Below are 15,801 nucleotides of genomic sequence, written 5' to 3' on the forward strand. Positions count from 1 at the left end.
ACTTCTCTTCCTTTCTCTTCATCCACCTCATCCCACCCACTGAGCACTGGGTGGCCTGGACGCCTTATGCAGTCTCCTGCCCCAGATGTCTGCTCTTCTCCCCGCCAAGACCTCGCCTCCCACTGGACCGGAGCTGCTGTGTCTTTATCTAGCCTTTCTCTAGAATGTGCTTTTGGCTCTTTTTCCATCACTTGCAGAAGTCTTCATTCAGTTATATCAAGAGTCAGTCTAGGCAAATACCAGCATCCAGCATCGTACCAAGTGGCCCCTCCAGGTGCTTCATTCCCATGTGGCTCCCGGCTGTGCTCACGAGCCTGGCCCGCTGAACCCTCCAGCGTTGGTTAGTAACCACTGAGAAAATGCGGCTCTTGCTTTCATTTGTATTTTGCTGCTTAGCCTCATACAAACCTTTTCCCCTGTCCACAGCTCAGAAGGGATCCTAACCAAACGCTAAACTTTAGTTTGATGAAAATGCTGAGGTAGGCTGCTTCTCTATAACTGTTCTCTCCCCCTGTCCACAGTCTATCTGTCTATCTATCTCTCTCTCTCTCTCTCTCTCTCTCACACACACACACACACACATACACACACACACACACACACACACACACACAGACAATTTGGGAAAAGACTGCCTTGGGGTCTTTTATTCTTGTTCCCCTCAAAAATACCTCCAAATATATAGTAGTTGGGCTAAATCAGGAAACCATTAAAAGTTCTTACTCAGTGCTTCTCTTCCTAGATGATCTTAAAGGGACTTTCAGCCCCACCCCAACATGCCTGCCTTCAAGACACATGTGCCATCTTTGAGACTTTTCTGTGGGATCCTGTCAGTCTTCTGATAGTTGGAATGATCGTGGATTTATGACCCCAAAGAGCAGAGTATCTCATCCCTTATTTTCCTAGCTGCTGAAAGATAACTATCTCCATTACAATTGAGAATCTGTCTTAAGATTTGCAATTGGGAACCGACTAGATGAGTATAATTCTGTGATTTGTGAGACCTGCATTAAAACAGCCAGCAGAACATTCTGATTATCTGCTTACATTCAAAGAAAATAGAATTATCACTGCAGTTAAAACCTTCTAACACAATCTACTATTTGAGGGATCAAAGTATTAGATGTGCTGCTTAAGGAATGGCGTTACTGAGAAAGAACCGGAGTTGGCAAGACATCACCCTCCCAGGTGTTTCCAGAGGCCACCTCAGTGATTCAAAACACCCTCCACCATAAATGCCAGTACCACCAGCAGCCCCCACTAAAAAGAAAAACCCAAAAACAAAAGCCAACTCACCAAAATCCGTGAAAACGTAGGGAGGACTTAGCCTTGAAATATGTATTTTGGGGAAGAGAACACCCGAAGTTGCTCTTACAAGAAAACAGAGTAAAGATGTTGTTCTAAATCATGATGCGACAAGAGACAAACATTCAGACCTCCTGAAGTATTCAGCGCTCATGATAATAGCAGCTGACACTTACTGAGCATGTACTGTATGCCTGGCACTGTGCTGAGTGGTCTGTCTCGTTTATTCTTGAAGATTCACAGACCCCACACTGAGCAGTACCACCTTAATGGAGAAAAGTGAAATTTCCAGTTGCTTCTTTCATCTTAGTAGGACCTTCATTGGAGAATGGACCAGAGAGTCTGCCTGGCATTGCCCTGAGTGAAATCACTGCATTTAATCTGTTTTGTTTTCTCACACGACCACACTGGATAGTTCTTACCAGCCCCCTCTCCCAATGCTACCATCTCTCCCTGCCCTTCATTCCCTCTGACCTTGAACTAGTGCTACCGTGATGATCTAGACACGAGAGCACCCCTTTCCCTTGACCTTTCTCCTTGTTTAGTAATGGTGATGGAAATACAGTGACCTCAGGGAGGCTCCGCAGCTATGATGTGAAACCTCTTGTTTCAGGCATCATGTCTCCAGAAGGCAAATGTGAAGTCCTGCCTTTTTGTGGGGAAGAAACAGTATGGCTGTCTCATCTGTGTCTTGTGGAGAAGGAGAATTTACTAGCACTCCTTGGGTGTAGTTCCAGTTAGTTGAGGCAGAGGATGTTAAAGATCTCACACACTTCCTGTTTTCTATTTAGCTCTTCGAGCATCTTCATAATGCCTGTTACCTTTAGGCATCCTGCTTCTGCACAGAAGTGTTTAGCTAAGCCATTCCAACTCAGTCTGCTGTCATGTCCATCACAGTCATGAGAGGCAGTGGGGCTGAGCCAGTAGGAGGTTCTGGGACTCTGGTATTCATGTCTGCTCTGCATGGAAACAGGTACAGATTTGAGCTCAGCGTAAGAACTTTCTCATAACCACAGCCTGGCACAGGGCTGAGCTACCTCGGAGTTCAGGTGGCAGCTCAGTGACTACGGTCAGGGGCATGGGCTCCAAGCTGACCTGAGGACGGGACTGAAATTCCATGTTTCTCTCCCCGTCGCTTCTCTGACTCTATTCCTCTTGCAAGTAAGCAGTTCGCAGGAACTGGCTGTCCCTCTCTCTCCTCATACACTCTCTCATGTCCTAGGCATCCTTGAAGCCCAAGAGAGTGGAGTCTGCCCTGGAGGAAAGCCCCCACTGGCGTGGCCCCGTGAGTGGATCCACCAAGTTGACACCTTGGGATTGGGGACCCCCGTAATAGGTACCTTGTTTCATTAGCTGGCCCATGGGGTTTTTTGGTTATCTATTCCCCCACCAAAAAACGAACAAAAAGCAAAACAAACAAACAAACAAAAAAAACCCCACCCTGATGTGAAGAACAAGGTATGCGTGCCTTCCATGTAGCTTTTGATCCAGGTGTGGCATCTCTGGTGGCAGTTGGGTGCCACTGAAATTTTGGAATAGAGACATTAACTCTGTCCTGGGAAAGAGCACATGTCTCTTAACCAACCAGTATACGTGGGAGAGATGAGTCACAAGATTTGTGTTGCTTTGTCCAGTTTCCCATCACTTCCAGGTCAAGCCGAAATTTCAGCCTTGTTTTCTGGCTTCCTTTAAGCCCAGAAACCGCTCCCCTTTTGTTGCTTTACTGGAACTAAGAGCCCAGCATAAACTTACAAGGGTTGTTTTTCCACTTCATCATTCATTGAAGCTATTAAACTGGAAAGAAAACGACATTAGTGCTATAGTAGTGTAAACAGCAGCCACTCTAGTGATATTACATTGAACTCTTTTGTTTTTATGCCAGATTCATAGGCGGGGTAGGCAGTGCGGATATTAGTGGAGTGGATTGAACGAAGGTGAGAGCTCCGCCACGGGCTCCTTGCAAGAGCATTATCGTTAGTGATCTGCCTTGAAAACCACATTTCTGTATGTTAGAGTCAGTGAGCCCCTTAATCCTGCATCTCTGAAAATGGGCACCACGAAACCAAAACCAAAGTTCTTGGGGGCAGGGGTGGGGCGTAGGGAGCTTCTACCTTCAAGCATCAGCATCTCTGGCAAGGCTTTTCTTTACTGCTTACTGGTTTTGCCAGAACACTCTTTTCAGAAAGGGCCTCTTCTTTTCCTAGTAGTTTTCCTCACACAGATAATAGAAAGCAGGCCCGTGCAGTCCTGTGGCTATGAGTCTAGAGCAGGCCATCCCGGCTTCCCATACACCTGCTCTCCCCCATCCATTCGCCCTGGTCTGCAGAAACAGAAAAGAGCAGAGCCCCTGCCAGCCCGGCCCTGGTTCTTCAGACTCACCCAGGCTCCAAGGTGGGGCGCTCCCCTGCCAGAGGATAGCGAGAACATCCAAGTTGCCTCCCCTGAAAGAGCCCACAGCCTTCTCTGATTCCCCTTGGGCTCCCCTCCCTCCCTTCCACGGCCATAGTCACCGTTGGGTATGCGGTACCTTCCAAGGATACATTTCTAGTTATGTTTTTTAAGTGCCTAAGCAAGTTACAGACCTCTGGAACCTGCCAGAGAGTCAGCCTGTGCCCTGCCCCCACTCCTTCCCCACCCTGCACTTAGCCCCCAGGGACGGGTGCAGATAACTGCCCCCCTCTCCAGGTTCCCCGGCGTTCTGCAGGCAGAACAACTGCTAGGGCAAGCTGGTGGGCAGGGTGACATCATCAGTGCCCCGGCAGGCTGGCTTGTCAGTCTTTCCTGTGCTGCTTTTTAAGGATGTCTCTGTTGATGGGCTTCCAGTCTTGGCTCATCGAGAATGTTCAGGAGCCCGCTTCTCAAGGTCTACAGCTCCTGAGTGGGGAAGATAGGGGAGAGCAACACAGCCACAGAGCAGAATTCAGTCTGTCTTTGTCCTCAGCTGGAAAATGCACCCAGATCCAAGAGGGCAAAGAGTCAGATAATCACAGTTAAAAACACCATGATTCATTTGCCATCATTAATCACTGGAACCCTGGCTGCCTCTCCCTGTCCTCTCTTCCTAGATTTGAGGGATCAGGGTGTCCACTCACAAGGGCTCAGAAGGGCCATCATTGCTGGGGGTGAAGCAAGATCAGAAGTGCGTCTTTGAAAATGAGTGTGAGTTATTTGTTTGCTTCTTTTTTAAAGTAATTGAAGTCTGACCTAAATTCGGGGCCTTTATTATGTGGTGGGTGTAGGACGGATTATTTTGTGACTGCAGTCTGTTCACATCACGGCACTAAGCAGCGCTCAGATGATTTGTTGGTGCATTAGAAAGTTTTTGCAAAATGGACAAATCCATACCCAGGCACTTTATTTTCATTAATAATCCAGCGTTTTTGTTCAGACAATGTAATAACCCAAACGGTGGGCATTCACATTTAACAGGTATGGGCAGATTTGCCAGAGGAATTCTTTGGATTTGAATAGAGAAGGGAGGCGGGTTGATGAAAGTGATCCCAGTGGGAGACCACTGCCCTGGTGGTGACTAGAGGGAGCTGCTGCTGAGGGCAGCAGCCAGCCCGGGATGGGGCCGTGATCTGTTGCTCCGACCGGCAGACGCTGGTGTGGGCAGCGCCCCCCAGCGCTGGTCAGTTGCCCCAGGTGCGCGTGCGCGTGGGCCGCGGGGGCGCAGGGAGTTGGCCATGCGCGGCAGCGCCTGGCCCAAGAGGCCCGCTTGCTTCTCCATTAGCTGGACCCGAACGCTCCGGCATCCGCGGAGTGCTGGGGGCTCATCCCCATTGCGGAACTACGCGCAGCTCTGTCTGCCTGTTCGTGGCGGGGGTGGGAGCGAGCTGGCACAGCAGGTTATAAAACGGAAAGTGGGTTTGACAGTCGTAATCTGATCAGATACCATGGACCAGATGCCTTGGGACCGCCTGAAAGTCTTTAGCGTCCACCAAATACTCGAGTATCTGCGACGGGCTGTGTGGGGTCCCTACCAGATGGGTGTGGGGGCAGAGTGCTCCCTTCCCTGCCTTGGCCGTCGTGTGTCTTAGTCTTTGTGTTTCCCTTTGGCGTCTTCTGGTCTCTGTCCCCCATCTTGTGCACCATGTGTCCCTGAGGGGAGTCGCACCTGTGTCTGAGTCTGCTGTAAGGTGTTCAGTCTACCTCAAGGGGTCATCATGGTCAACTCTGTCCCATAGCAATCCTCTGACATCGCCACACACACTGGAATGTATATCTGCCCCTGGCCCTGCCTTCCCTGTCGGTAACCTCCTGACCCCATCTTTCCTGTAATCACCACAAACTCCTAGTGCAAATTGGATGCTGCTTTAAATGTGAAAACAATTGTTCAAAAGCTATAAAACCTGAATGAAAGCTAAAGCTGAATTTATAAGCCTTGTTGCATATGAGCCAAAAGTGCAAAAAGCTCTATATAATGAACTAACCTGCCACTCGTATAAATATAAATATATATAAATATATTAAAATCAGACTGTTCTACAAAATTGTGTATTTGTATTTTTGTGTACGTACAATTTTCTGCTAAGCAGAAGGAGGATGTAGTATAGGATGCTGTGAGAAGAGATTTGGTTTAATCCTATTTCTTTGTTACTTATTTTTGTTAACATCAGATACCTGTCTTTGTCTTCTATGTGTATGACACTGTTTGAAAAGCTGCAGTATCTCTCTTCCTTAGGTCCAGAGTCCAACAGAGAATGAAATCTGGGGTTTAGAGAGTTGTCCAGGCCACCAAACATGGAGAAGTGGACAGAGCTTGGCCCTCTCCTGCCCAGGAGTTGCTTGCGGTCCTGAGGCAGCAGTGAGGCAGGGCACGGCCTCTGGGAAGCTGAATCTCACTTCTAGAAAGCAACTTCCAAAACAAAGGACTGTCAGATCTTTCTAACATAAGACTCCACCGGGTCCCTCAGGGGGAGGTGCAGGACCTCCCAGTTCTGGGCCAGAAGTCTGCCCAGAAAGGAGCAGGGGGGCTCTGCCCAGCTCTGGTGCCCAGCTCACTGGCTGTCCCTGGGCTCTGTGTCCAAGTAGTTGCTGCCTTTTTCAGACCAGGTTACCAAAATGCCTCCCCTCTGCCGAGCTGCTGACGCTTCATCACCCAGACCTCCAGCCCCAGTTCCCTGGAGCATCTCAGAACCCACTTTCCCGGTGCTAACACACAACAGGGGGGTAAAGTGGCTGCCGGTAATGGCCAGAAACCAACCATCTGAGAGACCAGGCTGGAAGACGAGCTCTGTGCGCCAGGACGGTCGCCCTTCCCCCGGGGGAGGTGTCGGGCACCCTGGGCCCGGGCCTCAACCCCGCTGCCCACCCACCTCTCGACCCCAAGGCAGTCCCTCTTGGCGTGAACCTTGTTTAGGGAGAGCGATACTGCACCTTCACCTGTGGGACTCATATTTATAACAATGTGTAATGACTGTAGCAAAAAGCCCTTGTTTCTAGATGTAAATGGTCAAAGAAACAAGTGCTCTATTGTATTGATTAAAAATAGTTCAAATGAGTCCTGTATCATTGTATCTCCTATTCTGGATTAGTGCCTTTTGGACAGTAGACTGTTCTGTAATTAAAATGTAGTATACTGCTTTTTTGTACAGTTTTGTTTTAATAAAACTTTTTTTTAATTTGTGTTTATTTTAGTATTGTACCTATTAGAGAATAAAACGTATAACTGAACAAAGACTGGCCGGATTTCTTTGGGTAAGGAGGGTCGCCTGGGAAGTGCCTCAACACTAACGGAGAGAGGGGTGGCCGTGTTCTGTTTCAGGCATCGGTGCCTTTGCTTTAAAAAGCGATCGGTGTGCCCGGAGACCCAAGGATGCCTGGACAGAGGTCAGACACTGCCTAGTGAGAGGGAATGCCACCTGCTCACAAAAGGCCCTGAGTCCGTCCACCTCCCCCCGAACCGCCTTCTCTGTTTGGGTGTGTCCACCCCGGGAGCGGCTGTGCCTCTCCCCAGCTGTCCTGCCCAGTGGTGCCTTCATGCAGGCCCCAGCCTCCCTCCCTTTCCTCCTCCCTTCCCACCAGCTTCTCCTATCCCAGAACCACTGCGGTCCTAGCAGCTTCTCCACCGCTGGGACCACGGCCTTTTCCTTTCTTGTGCTGAGTGGTGAAATCCCACACACCTTACCTCTCCCACACCAGGCCACATCCCAAGCACCTCATTTTCTTAAAGGAGCCATATTTCCTGGGGCTTCTTGACCTCTAGCAGTGAAAAATGAAATCAAAGAAAGCTGAAGCTTCATTGTATTTCTTTAAAGACATCCAGTGGTTGGGGTCAGATCCTTATCCAGGACTCAAGGACAACGTGCCCGAGCCCCCTCTCACCCAGCAGACTCAGGTTGATTTGCTTTACTTCTCCTCAGAGAAAGCCTAAGAAGTAAGTGGCTTTATTCCCATACATACATCATTAGAAAAGGCTCTGCTAAAATTTAAGTTGCCCCCCAATTCTAAGCCTACAAGTGGAGGTGGGCGGGAGATGGGGGCGGGAATGCCGAGAACCATCTTCCCCTCACGCTCCTCTGTTTGGGCCCAAACGGCTTCCTGCTTCCTTCACACCTGCCTACCCAGCAATACCCCCTCCAACTTCTCTGAGTCCTGCAAACACACCACACTGGAGGGAACCCCCTCAGCTCCTACAGCCCCTGGGGCCCCTTCTGCCGACCCCGTGCCCTCCAGACCCGGCTGTGGGGCTCGTCTCGTCAGGATCACTTGTCTGCATTGCTTGTTGCATGAGGCCTGGCACAGGACGAGGACACAAGTGTTCACTGAGTGACAGCGAGTGAGTGAACGAACTAAATCGGACGTGTCCACTGGAGCCCCTTTTCGGGTCTGCACAACTGAAACAAGCCCACTGCCTCAGGCAGACCAAGAAGGTCTCTCCTCATCTTGAGAAAACAAGTAGCAACGAGTAGCAACTCGAAAAATGAGGATTTGTCCCAGGAGCTAGATCATTCCTACATTCAGACTCCTGCCTCAGAGCAGGGCAGCTCCTGGCTGCCAAATTTCTGTCATAATTTGGCAGTACTTTCTCTGAGAACAATTCTTTGGCACTTATGAATATAAACAAGTCCTGCAAACATGTGCCCTGACTGGTGGCCACTACCAATCGGGCCTCTGCATCTGCAAGGACATTTACATCAGCTGAGGGCCACGCGAGCGGCCGGTGCAGGGCTGCCCATGAGTCGACTCCCTGTGGAAACAGCACCCTGGCTAACCCAATGCCGGGCTGTGCTCAGGGACCTCGAGTTGGTCCCCGCAGGCCATCTAAGAGGAGACCTCCACCCCCACCCTGCCCAGGTCAGAGGGGCCGGACCCGCCACCCTGGGTGTCGTTGTGAACCATGCTGGGTGATGGCTGGGAGCCACGTCCTGATGGGAAAAAGCAAGCCAACAGAGAACACTGGGTTCCGCAGCCTGTGGGGGTGCGGCCCAGCCCTGCCAGGGTCCACAACCATCACCTCCTTCCCAGAACCGCCTGTGCAGCCATGGAACATGTCCCCGGCTCCCTAGCTGGGGGTCTGACGTGAGGTCGATCTTGTAGATCAAGGCAGCGGAGCCCTGGCCTGAGCACTGGGACATCCTGCTCCAGAGAAGCGGCCTGTCCCCGCCCACCCCCCCCAATCCCCTCCAGGCCAGCTGCCTCCCAGTTGGCCCAGAAGTTCCCATTACCCGGGGTCAAAGGCCACCCCAAAGTTTCCACTGGTTCTTGGCGCTGGTGAGAGATCTCAACTAAGAGGTAAGACCGGTCACAGAACCCACCGGACTTCCCTGGTTCTTCAGTCCGAACCACAAAGAGCAGAGGGGCCGGAGACATGCGATCAGGGACCTGTTGCCTCCCTGAACCTCCCTCTTCTAGCCTCAATCTTGAAAAGCCCTCGACCCAGGCCACCCCTTGCCCTGTGGGGCAGTCTACAATGAGCACAAACACCACCACGTCTGGGTTCACGGAGGGAAAAGCAACAAGACCGACCTCAGACATAGGCACGAAATCGGGTTTTATTTAGAGGCTGCTGGTCACATGACAGAAAGGCATATATGGTACAAAATTACAGAGGTTTAGTTCATTTTATGATACAAATCATTCAGTCTTTACAATTCATTACAGTCTTTGGATTTTGTAAAACTCCCATTTCATGTGCAGCAAATCAATATAGTCCCCCAATCAGAACCACTTCGTTATACGTGAACCCATCATATTTACAGAACTCCACACGTGGAGATGTTCCAAGACCCTCCCCACAAAATTAGTGTCAGCAGCCCGGCTGAAGGCACAACGGACTTCTCTGAGAGAAATAGACATGTGGAGATCATCAAGCCAGTGTCTTTGGGCATAGAAGACAGGCTGTACTCGCCATCCCCAGGGTAAGGCACGACAGACAGATGACCGCCTCCTCGGGCACTCCCTGTCCAAGATGCAGGCCTCAAGCGACCTCAGGCAAGTAGTAGGGCTAATCTTAGCCAGGAAAATAAATACCCTTGAACTTCTTGTGGGTCTCACATACAAGGAACATTAATCCAAGAGGGGAAGGGGAGTAATGGGGAATGGAAACACCTAAAGCCTTTCAAATCTGCAAGGGTCCCATTCACAGCTCAACGGAAGCTCCAATCTCTCAGCAAACACACAAGGCCCTTCATGGCTGGCCACGGCTACACGTGCTGGCTGTGCTTCCTCCTGCTCCCGCGCCCTCTGGCCAGGCTGGGATTCCGGACAGCTGTCCCCACTGCAGCCCCTATCTGGCCTCTGACAAGTCCTCATGCTGCACCTGTGGCCAGGCAGCCCATCCCCTCTTGCTGTCACCCCCAGTTCCAGAGCCTGGGACCTGCCGGAACCACGTCCGTAATCCTAGCGCTGACACATATTTTAACATAACGCCCATCAGTAAGGGGAGAACAGAAGACAGGAAATGGGGCCCTTCCCTCCCTCTCCCATGATCACATGACCCAAAGGACGGCACCTCTGGCCTAATAAATGCTGGGTTGCGGGGACTGCCTGGGCTATGGCTTCAGTGACCACGTCTACTTCACGTCCCTGCTTTCCCAGTAACGAGTTACCGTGAGTCTGCACCAAGAAGCCAGAGTGAAGGCCACAGACCAAGCAGGACGGGCCTCCATCTGACTCGCATCGCTCTCCCCGGGAAGGAGCGGGGCTGTCCCGGGCTGCCCAGGAAGACAGCAGACTGCAATGGAGTGACACCTGCACCCGGAGTTATCCAGCGACATGTGGGCTTGGAAGAGAAGTGCAGGTGGTGGAGCAAGGAGAGAGGCGGCTCAGGGCCGCAAACCCTGTCTCTGCATGGATCCGGCCCAGCCCTCAAGGCTGCCAGGGTGCCCGCAGGGCCACAGCTGGGGCACAAGAGCCACACCCGCTTCTCCGGGCACTGGTGACCGCCCAGCTGTGGTGACAGCCCAAGAACACCTACGGGATCGCTCCTCTCTCACACGCTGCAGGATGGATCCCAAAGCTCACTCCACTAGCAGGAAACCTCAGCAAGCAGCCGCCGTAGCACCTTCCTCCCAGGAGGAACGACAACCTTCCCACACAGGAGGGCAACAGCGCTGCCGCGCCTGGCGCTCGGTCACGTGCTAAGGCCCAGCCTGGCCCGAAGCCCATGGGGGGGTGGGCGGCTGTGGGGGAGGCAGAGATGCAGGCAACAGGAAGGTGGGGTGGGGGATCTCAGGCAGAGGACACAAGCCCCTGTGTTTAAAAAGCAGGCCTGGGGCAAAGGGGAGGTGGGGAGCATGGTAGAAAGAGGTGGTCTGGAAAGTCTTCCCATGCCTGGGCAGCTCTGAACTCAGTCCGTCCAGGCTCTTCCATTGTTCCTGCAGGCTCTGGCCCCTAAAACCCTGCTCCAGCCCAGAATTCCATCATGGTCTGCAGTATCTGAACTAACCCTAGTGACAGAGCGAGAACCACAGCCCTCGCCTCCCAACTGACCTTCCCCAGATGGTTCCACAGACCGCGGTCGGCGCCACATTACCAGCAGTTGGGCTCCAGCAAGTACTTTGCCCCGTAAGTGAGGATCGTGAAGGGCCAAGCCACCTTCCATTGTTCTCCCCAAGGAGCCTGGCAGGTAACCCTAGGCTGCGGGAGCAAGAGCTGCTCCCCTCAGAGAAAGGGGCAGTGGCGGAACCTACGTCCATGAACCACACGGATGCTAGTGTCCACAGCGACGAGTCCTAACTAAACACAGGTTGTTAGAGGACTTCTTCGCTGGGAAGGACGTTAAGCAGAAGAGCAGAGCCCAGCACCCATAGCACGCAGGACCGCGGGGGCGTAGCTGCCGCCCCGGGCAGGGTCCCCTCACACCTGGGGCGCCCAGGCCGGCCCTCCCCGGGGCACACCACCAGCCCCGATGCGCTCATGGCCGCCACGACGGGAGGAACTGAGACACCGACCTGCAGGGCCAACGGTCCGCCGCAGGCGAGGACGGGACGCCGAAGGCGCGGTCCCAGAGGAGCTGGGCGCTCAAAGCGCCAGGCGGGGCCCCAGGCGGTGGGAGGGCAGCCAGGGTGCTGTGAGGAGGGGCCGGTGCTTCTGGGGAACAGCTGAGAGCGCCGCGCCGGGAGTCCGACGCCGGCGCTTCTACAAGCTGGAAGGCAGCGCTAACTCTCCTCGGTTTCGGCTTGTTCCCCTTGAGAAGTTCCCTTCCAGCTCTGCAACTATGAACAGCTGCAGAGCTGAAGCTACGCCGAGGGTGTAGCTCCGGCCCCAGCGCAGCTCGCGCTTTGGGCCGGCGAGGCCGAGGTCCCGGGAAGGCGCCGAGCGTGGACCACCCCCTCCCGGGCAGAGGTCCAATCGCTGCCGGGGTAGGGGCGGGCGGGAGCGGCAGCGCTCCACCTCGCGCACAGCTGGGCCCCACGCGGGCGGGCACCGCCACGTGTAATTAATGGAAGCTAATTAATCTCGGGCTCCTTCCCGGGGGATCAGGCCTGCAGCAGCCGCACACCTGGGGGTGCCCATGGGGCTCTGCTTCCCCAGCTGGCCGCGGGCCCCACACAACCCCACCCAGGGGCAGGGAACCTGGAGTTACTGCTGGGAAGGGGCTTCAAATCCCTAGAGAACAGATCTTTCAGAAAGGCCTTTCTGGGCATCGTTTTTTAAGAGTCTAAACGTGAGAACTAAAAACAGGCCTTCCAGAAGTGCTGTGCACGAATCCTGACCCAGGGCTCAGGGCCTGAGCAGCTATGGGTCCATCAGGCCCTGGCGAGGACGCCCAGGGCAGGTGGCCACTGGACTAGGGCTGCAGGAAGTAGGAGAAGCAGCGGCTCTGCCATGTAGGGGCCCCATCGGCCCTAGCACCCTGCGGCTCCGCTGCCCAGCCAGCACATCCCCTTCAGGGCCACGCACCACTGAGGCCTGCAAGGCTCCACCTCTCTGCCCGCCTCCACAGACACCTTCCCCAGTGTGCCCAGCAGGAAAGGGCTCCAGGGCAGGAGGGGGGCAATGCTGGTTGGAGGGCTCGTGCCACATCTGTGATGGTTCGGCAAGGGCGCAGGGATGTGGGGAGCCCTGCGAAGCCACAGTCCCCCAGGCTCGGTCAGGGAGTCAGGGTAGAGAACTGCCAAAAAGTGAAACTAGTCTAAGGTCCTTCCAAGAAACCAGAATTGCACCAAATAAGGTCGTGATGCCTCTGACTTCGTTACTGCAGAAGCACAATAAAGTAATTCTCCAAGTCGTCACTGTCACCTTAGAGGAAGGCCACTTGTGTATCTGCGTCAGTCATGACATAAAGGAGGGGCATCACCCTCTCGCCCCTCTGGGAACCTGCGCCCTCTGAGTGACCCCACAGGCTGCCGATGTGCGAGGCAAGCCCCGGGCACTCTTGCCTGGGCAGGTGATTGTGGCTCGCGAGTGATTCCGGATTTTGAAAAAATAAATATAAATAAATATATTCCAAGCACTCTGTTAAGGGAATAAATGGCAAAGAGAAAACACTTTGCAGGTATTAAGACACTAACACACCTACAAAGAAAGCCCTAAGAAACCCTGTGGAAAGGAAGAGAGGAAGACGGGAGGGGCCAGGCCCAGTGCCCCTTGCTGGGGCGCCCAGGACCCTGTGCCAGGAGCCCCAGGAGGCCAGCCAGAGGCACTTATGGGAGCTTGTTACTTGGTGTAGGGACTCCGTGAGTCAGAGGGATGCAGTGAGCCTAGGGAGGAAGCCAGAACCAGCGTGGGTCTGCTGCGTGCTTGTTCTGGAGGCACAGGGAGGAGGCCCCGCCTCTGCAGGGAGAGAAAGGCACTGGGATGGTTAAGATGTTAATGGGGTCATCAGAACAGGAAAAAGGAACAACAGCCGCCCCAGGGGAAAATCCCAGGCATGGGGCCCCAGGCAGGGGCCTCACTGACACCCACAATCCAGGACTGCTCTGGGCTCCTAGAACCATCAACCCCTCTACCTTATTGAGATGCCTCCCCATTCTCTGGGCAGAGGAAGACCTGAAGCTTCCAGAGTCCCGGGAGGAGCAGGGAAAGGTCAGCAGCCCTGCGTGGTGCAGAAAGGACACCTCGCCATGCTCCCCATGGAAGGGGGTTTGAGGTGTCCCTGAACACTCAGGTCCCAACTCCACCCCAGGGCTGTCACTGGCAAGGCTCGGAAAAGGCACCGGCAGCCCCCTCTGTCAGCCTCTGCCTGGGAAGCAGAGGGAAGCAGACTGGCAGCCGAGGAGGAGGCAACCTGGGGTTGGGGGTGGTGCGCGGCGCCCAGCACTGGTTTAGCTGGCCCAGGATTTTCGGTTCTCGGGGTTCTTATGGCTCCTGTCGGCCCTCAGTGCTGTGGCGCCCTCCGCCTTGGCCAGAGCCGCCGTCAGAGAGGCCAGGTTGGTGGCGGAGCCAGAGAGAGTGCTGCTCCTGCGGGGCTCGGGGGCGCCCTGCAGCCGGAGCCCCGCGCTGCGCCGCCGGCCTGCGCCCGCTGCTCTGCGCACCCGGCCTGGCCTCACCAGCAGCCCGTAGCCAGGGTTGCACTTGAAGTACTGCTTCCCGCCAATGGAGCCGTCATTCTTACCTGAGGGGAAGACAGAAGAGCACACGGAGATGACTTCCCAGGGCCCTCGCTCCCCATCCCTGTGTGCCTGATGGCTCCCCGGGGGCACAGGCGCTCACTGTTGAGCAAAGGGGGCCAGGGTGACCATTTTGGGGCAGCACGTGGTGGTCCCCAAAGACGGGAAGCCTCGGGTCCTGCCACTTCAATGCCCAGGTGCAAGCAAGTCACCAACCCCACACCACCCTGGGCATGGACCTTCTTCAACCTGGCTGGTCCATACATAAACCTAGGATGGGTAGAACGATTATTTTTCCTGAATCTGTCAGATGGCAACTGGCAAATTATGCCACTGCAGCTAGTGAGATGTCACACTTGGTGTTATCAAGATGGCGTGAGGAAGTTTCCTTTGTAAGGGCAAAAAAATGCATTAAGGTGAAAAATAAGAAACCAGCACTCAAAGGAGCAGAGGGAGAGGGGCCCCCGTGATCCCTAAATACGTGCCATGAGGATGGGTTGGTGGGGAACCTGATCTCTGCAGCAAAAACAGTCATGAATTTTCTACACTCATTGTCTGCACATCTGACCTGCCTACCCCCCCCATCTCTGCTGTCTATCAACAAAGGTCCCCTCAGTGCACCTCTCAAAGCACCTAACAGACCATCGCCCTCCAGGTCGGGCCACTGCTATCACACAGCTCCCAGGGCGCACACACCAACCCCCAGCACTGGGTCCCTGCTTCTGGGCTCCCCACCATCCTGCCCACTCAACCCATTTCATTTTCTTCATGAAACTTATTACTATCAAATTTTAATTCTTTATTTGTCTACTTGGCAATTCTCTCCCTCTTAAAATCAAAGTCCAGTGAAACCACAGACTCTGTTTTGCTCCCCAAGGTATTCTTGGGATCCAAGACGAGTATCTGCAACATGGTAGGTGCTTAATGTGTACTGTTGGATGAACTCATCTATTTGTTAATCCCTCTTTAATTCTTGAGTCAACTGCAGATACAAACTTCTCTCCCAATTCCCCTGCACATAGTAGCAGACTCTCCTTTAAAAACTATTCTAGCGGGGCGCCTGGGTGGCTCAGTGGGTTAAAGCCTCTGCCTTCAGCTCAGGTCGTGATCTCAGGGTCCTGGGATCGAGCCCCGTACAGGGCTCTCTGCTCAGCGGGGAGCCTGCTTCTCCCTCTCTCTCTCTGCCTGCCTCTCTGCCTGCTGTGATCTCTGTCTGTCAAATAAATAAATAAAATCTTTAAAAAAAAAACAAAACTATTCTAGCTATATGACTCTTCTGGAACCACTTACAACTTACAGTATTATTCACAATCGCCAAGAAGTGGAAACCACCCACATGTCCAGCCAGTGATGAAAGGATAAACACAAGGTGGGCACAATGGACTAGTGTTTGGCCATAAAAAGGAATGAAACGCTGACAGAAGACGTAACCGGATCTACCTTGGAAAATCATGCTAAGTGAAAGAAGCCAGTCCTAAAAGCCCACCTTCTGCCTGAT

The 15,801-nt window shown here is 53.5% G+C and overlaps 2 protein-coding genes across 9 annotated transcripts in view; one reads left to right on the forward strand and one right to left on the reverse strand.

Moving 5' to 3' along the window:
• Positions 1 to 6,981, forward strand: part of HMBOX1 (homeobox containing 1) — a 205,299-nt gene extending 198,318 nt beyond the window's left edge. For 5 of the 7 annotated variants that reach the window (XM_045989231.1, XM_045989258.1, XM_045989266.1 and 2 more), the window contains exon 10: positions 5,990 to 6,981. In XM_045989231.1, coding sequence (XP_045845187.1) covers positions 5,990 to 6,196 — 207 coding nt within the window. In that variant the 3' untranslated portion in view covers positions 6,197 to 6,981. Of the gene's footprint in view, positions 1 to 2,527 lie in introns of all 7 variants that reach the window. The other 2 variants (XM_045989300.1, XM_045989311.1) reach the window with 1 other exon arrangement.
• A 2,303-nt stretch (positions 6,982 to 9,284) lies between these two features.
• The window catches only part of KIF13B (kinesin family member 13B), a 201,938-nt gene continuing 195,421 nt past the window's right edge, over positions 9,285 to 15,801 (reverse strand). For both annotated transcript variants that reach the window (XM_045990711.1, XM_045990703.1), the window contains one exon: positions 9,285 to 14,308. In XM_045990711.1, the coding sequence (XP_045846667.1) occupies positions 14,019 to 14,308 (290 nt within the window). In that variant the 3' untranslated portion in view covers positions 9,285 to 14,018. The remainder of the gene's footprint in view (positions 14,309 to 15,801) is intronic.

Source organism: Meles meles, chromosome 2, assembly GCF_922984935.1.
Source record: "Meles meles chromosome 2, mMelMel3.1 paternal haplotype, whole genome shotgun sequence".
Lineage (NCBI taxonomy): Eukaryota > Metazoa > Chordata > Mammalia > Carnivora > Mustelidae > Meles > Meles meles.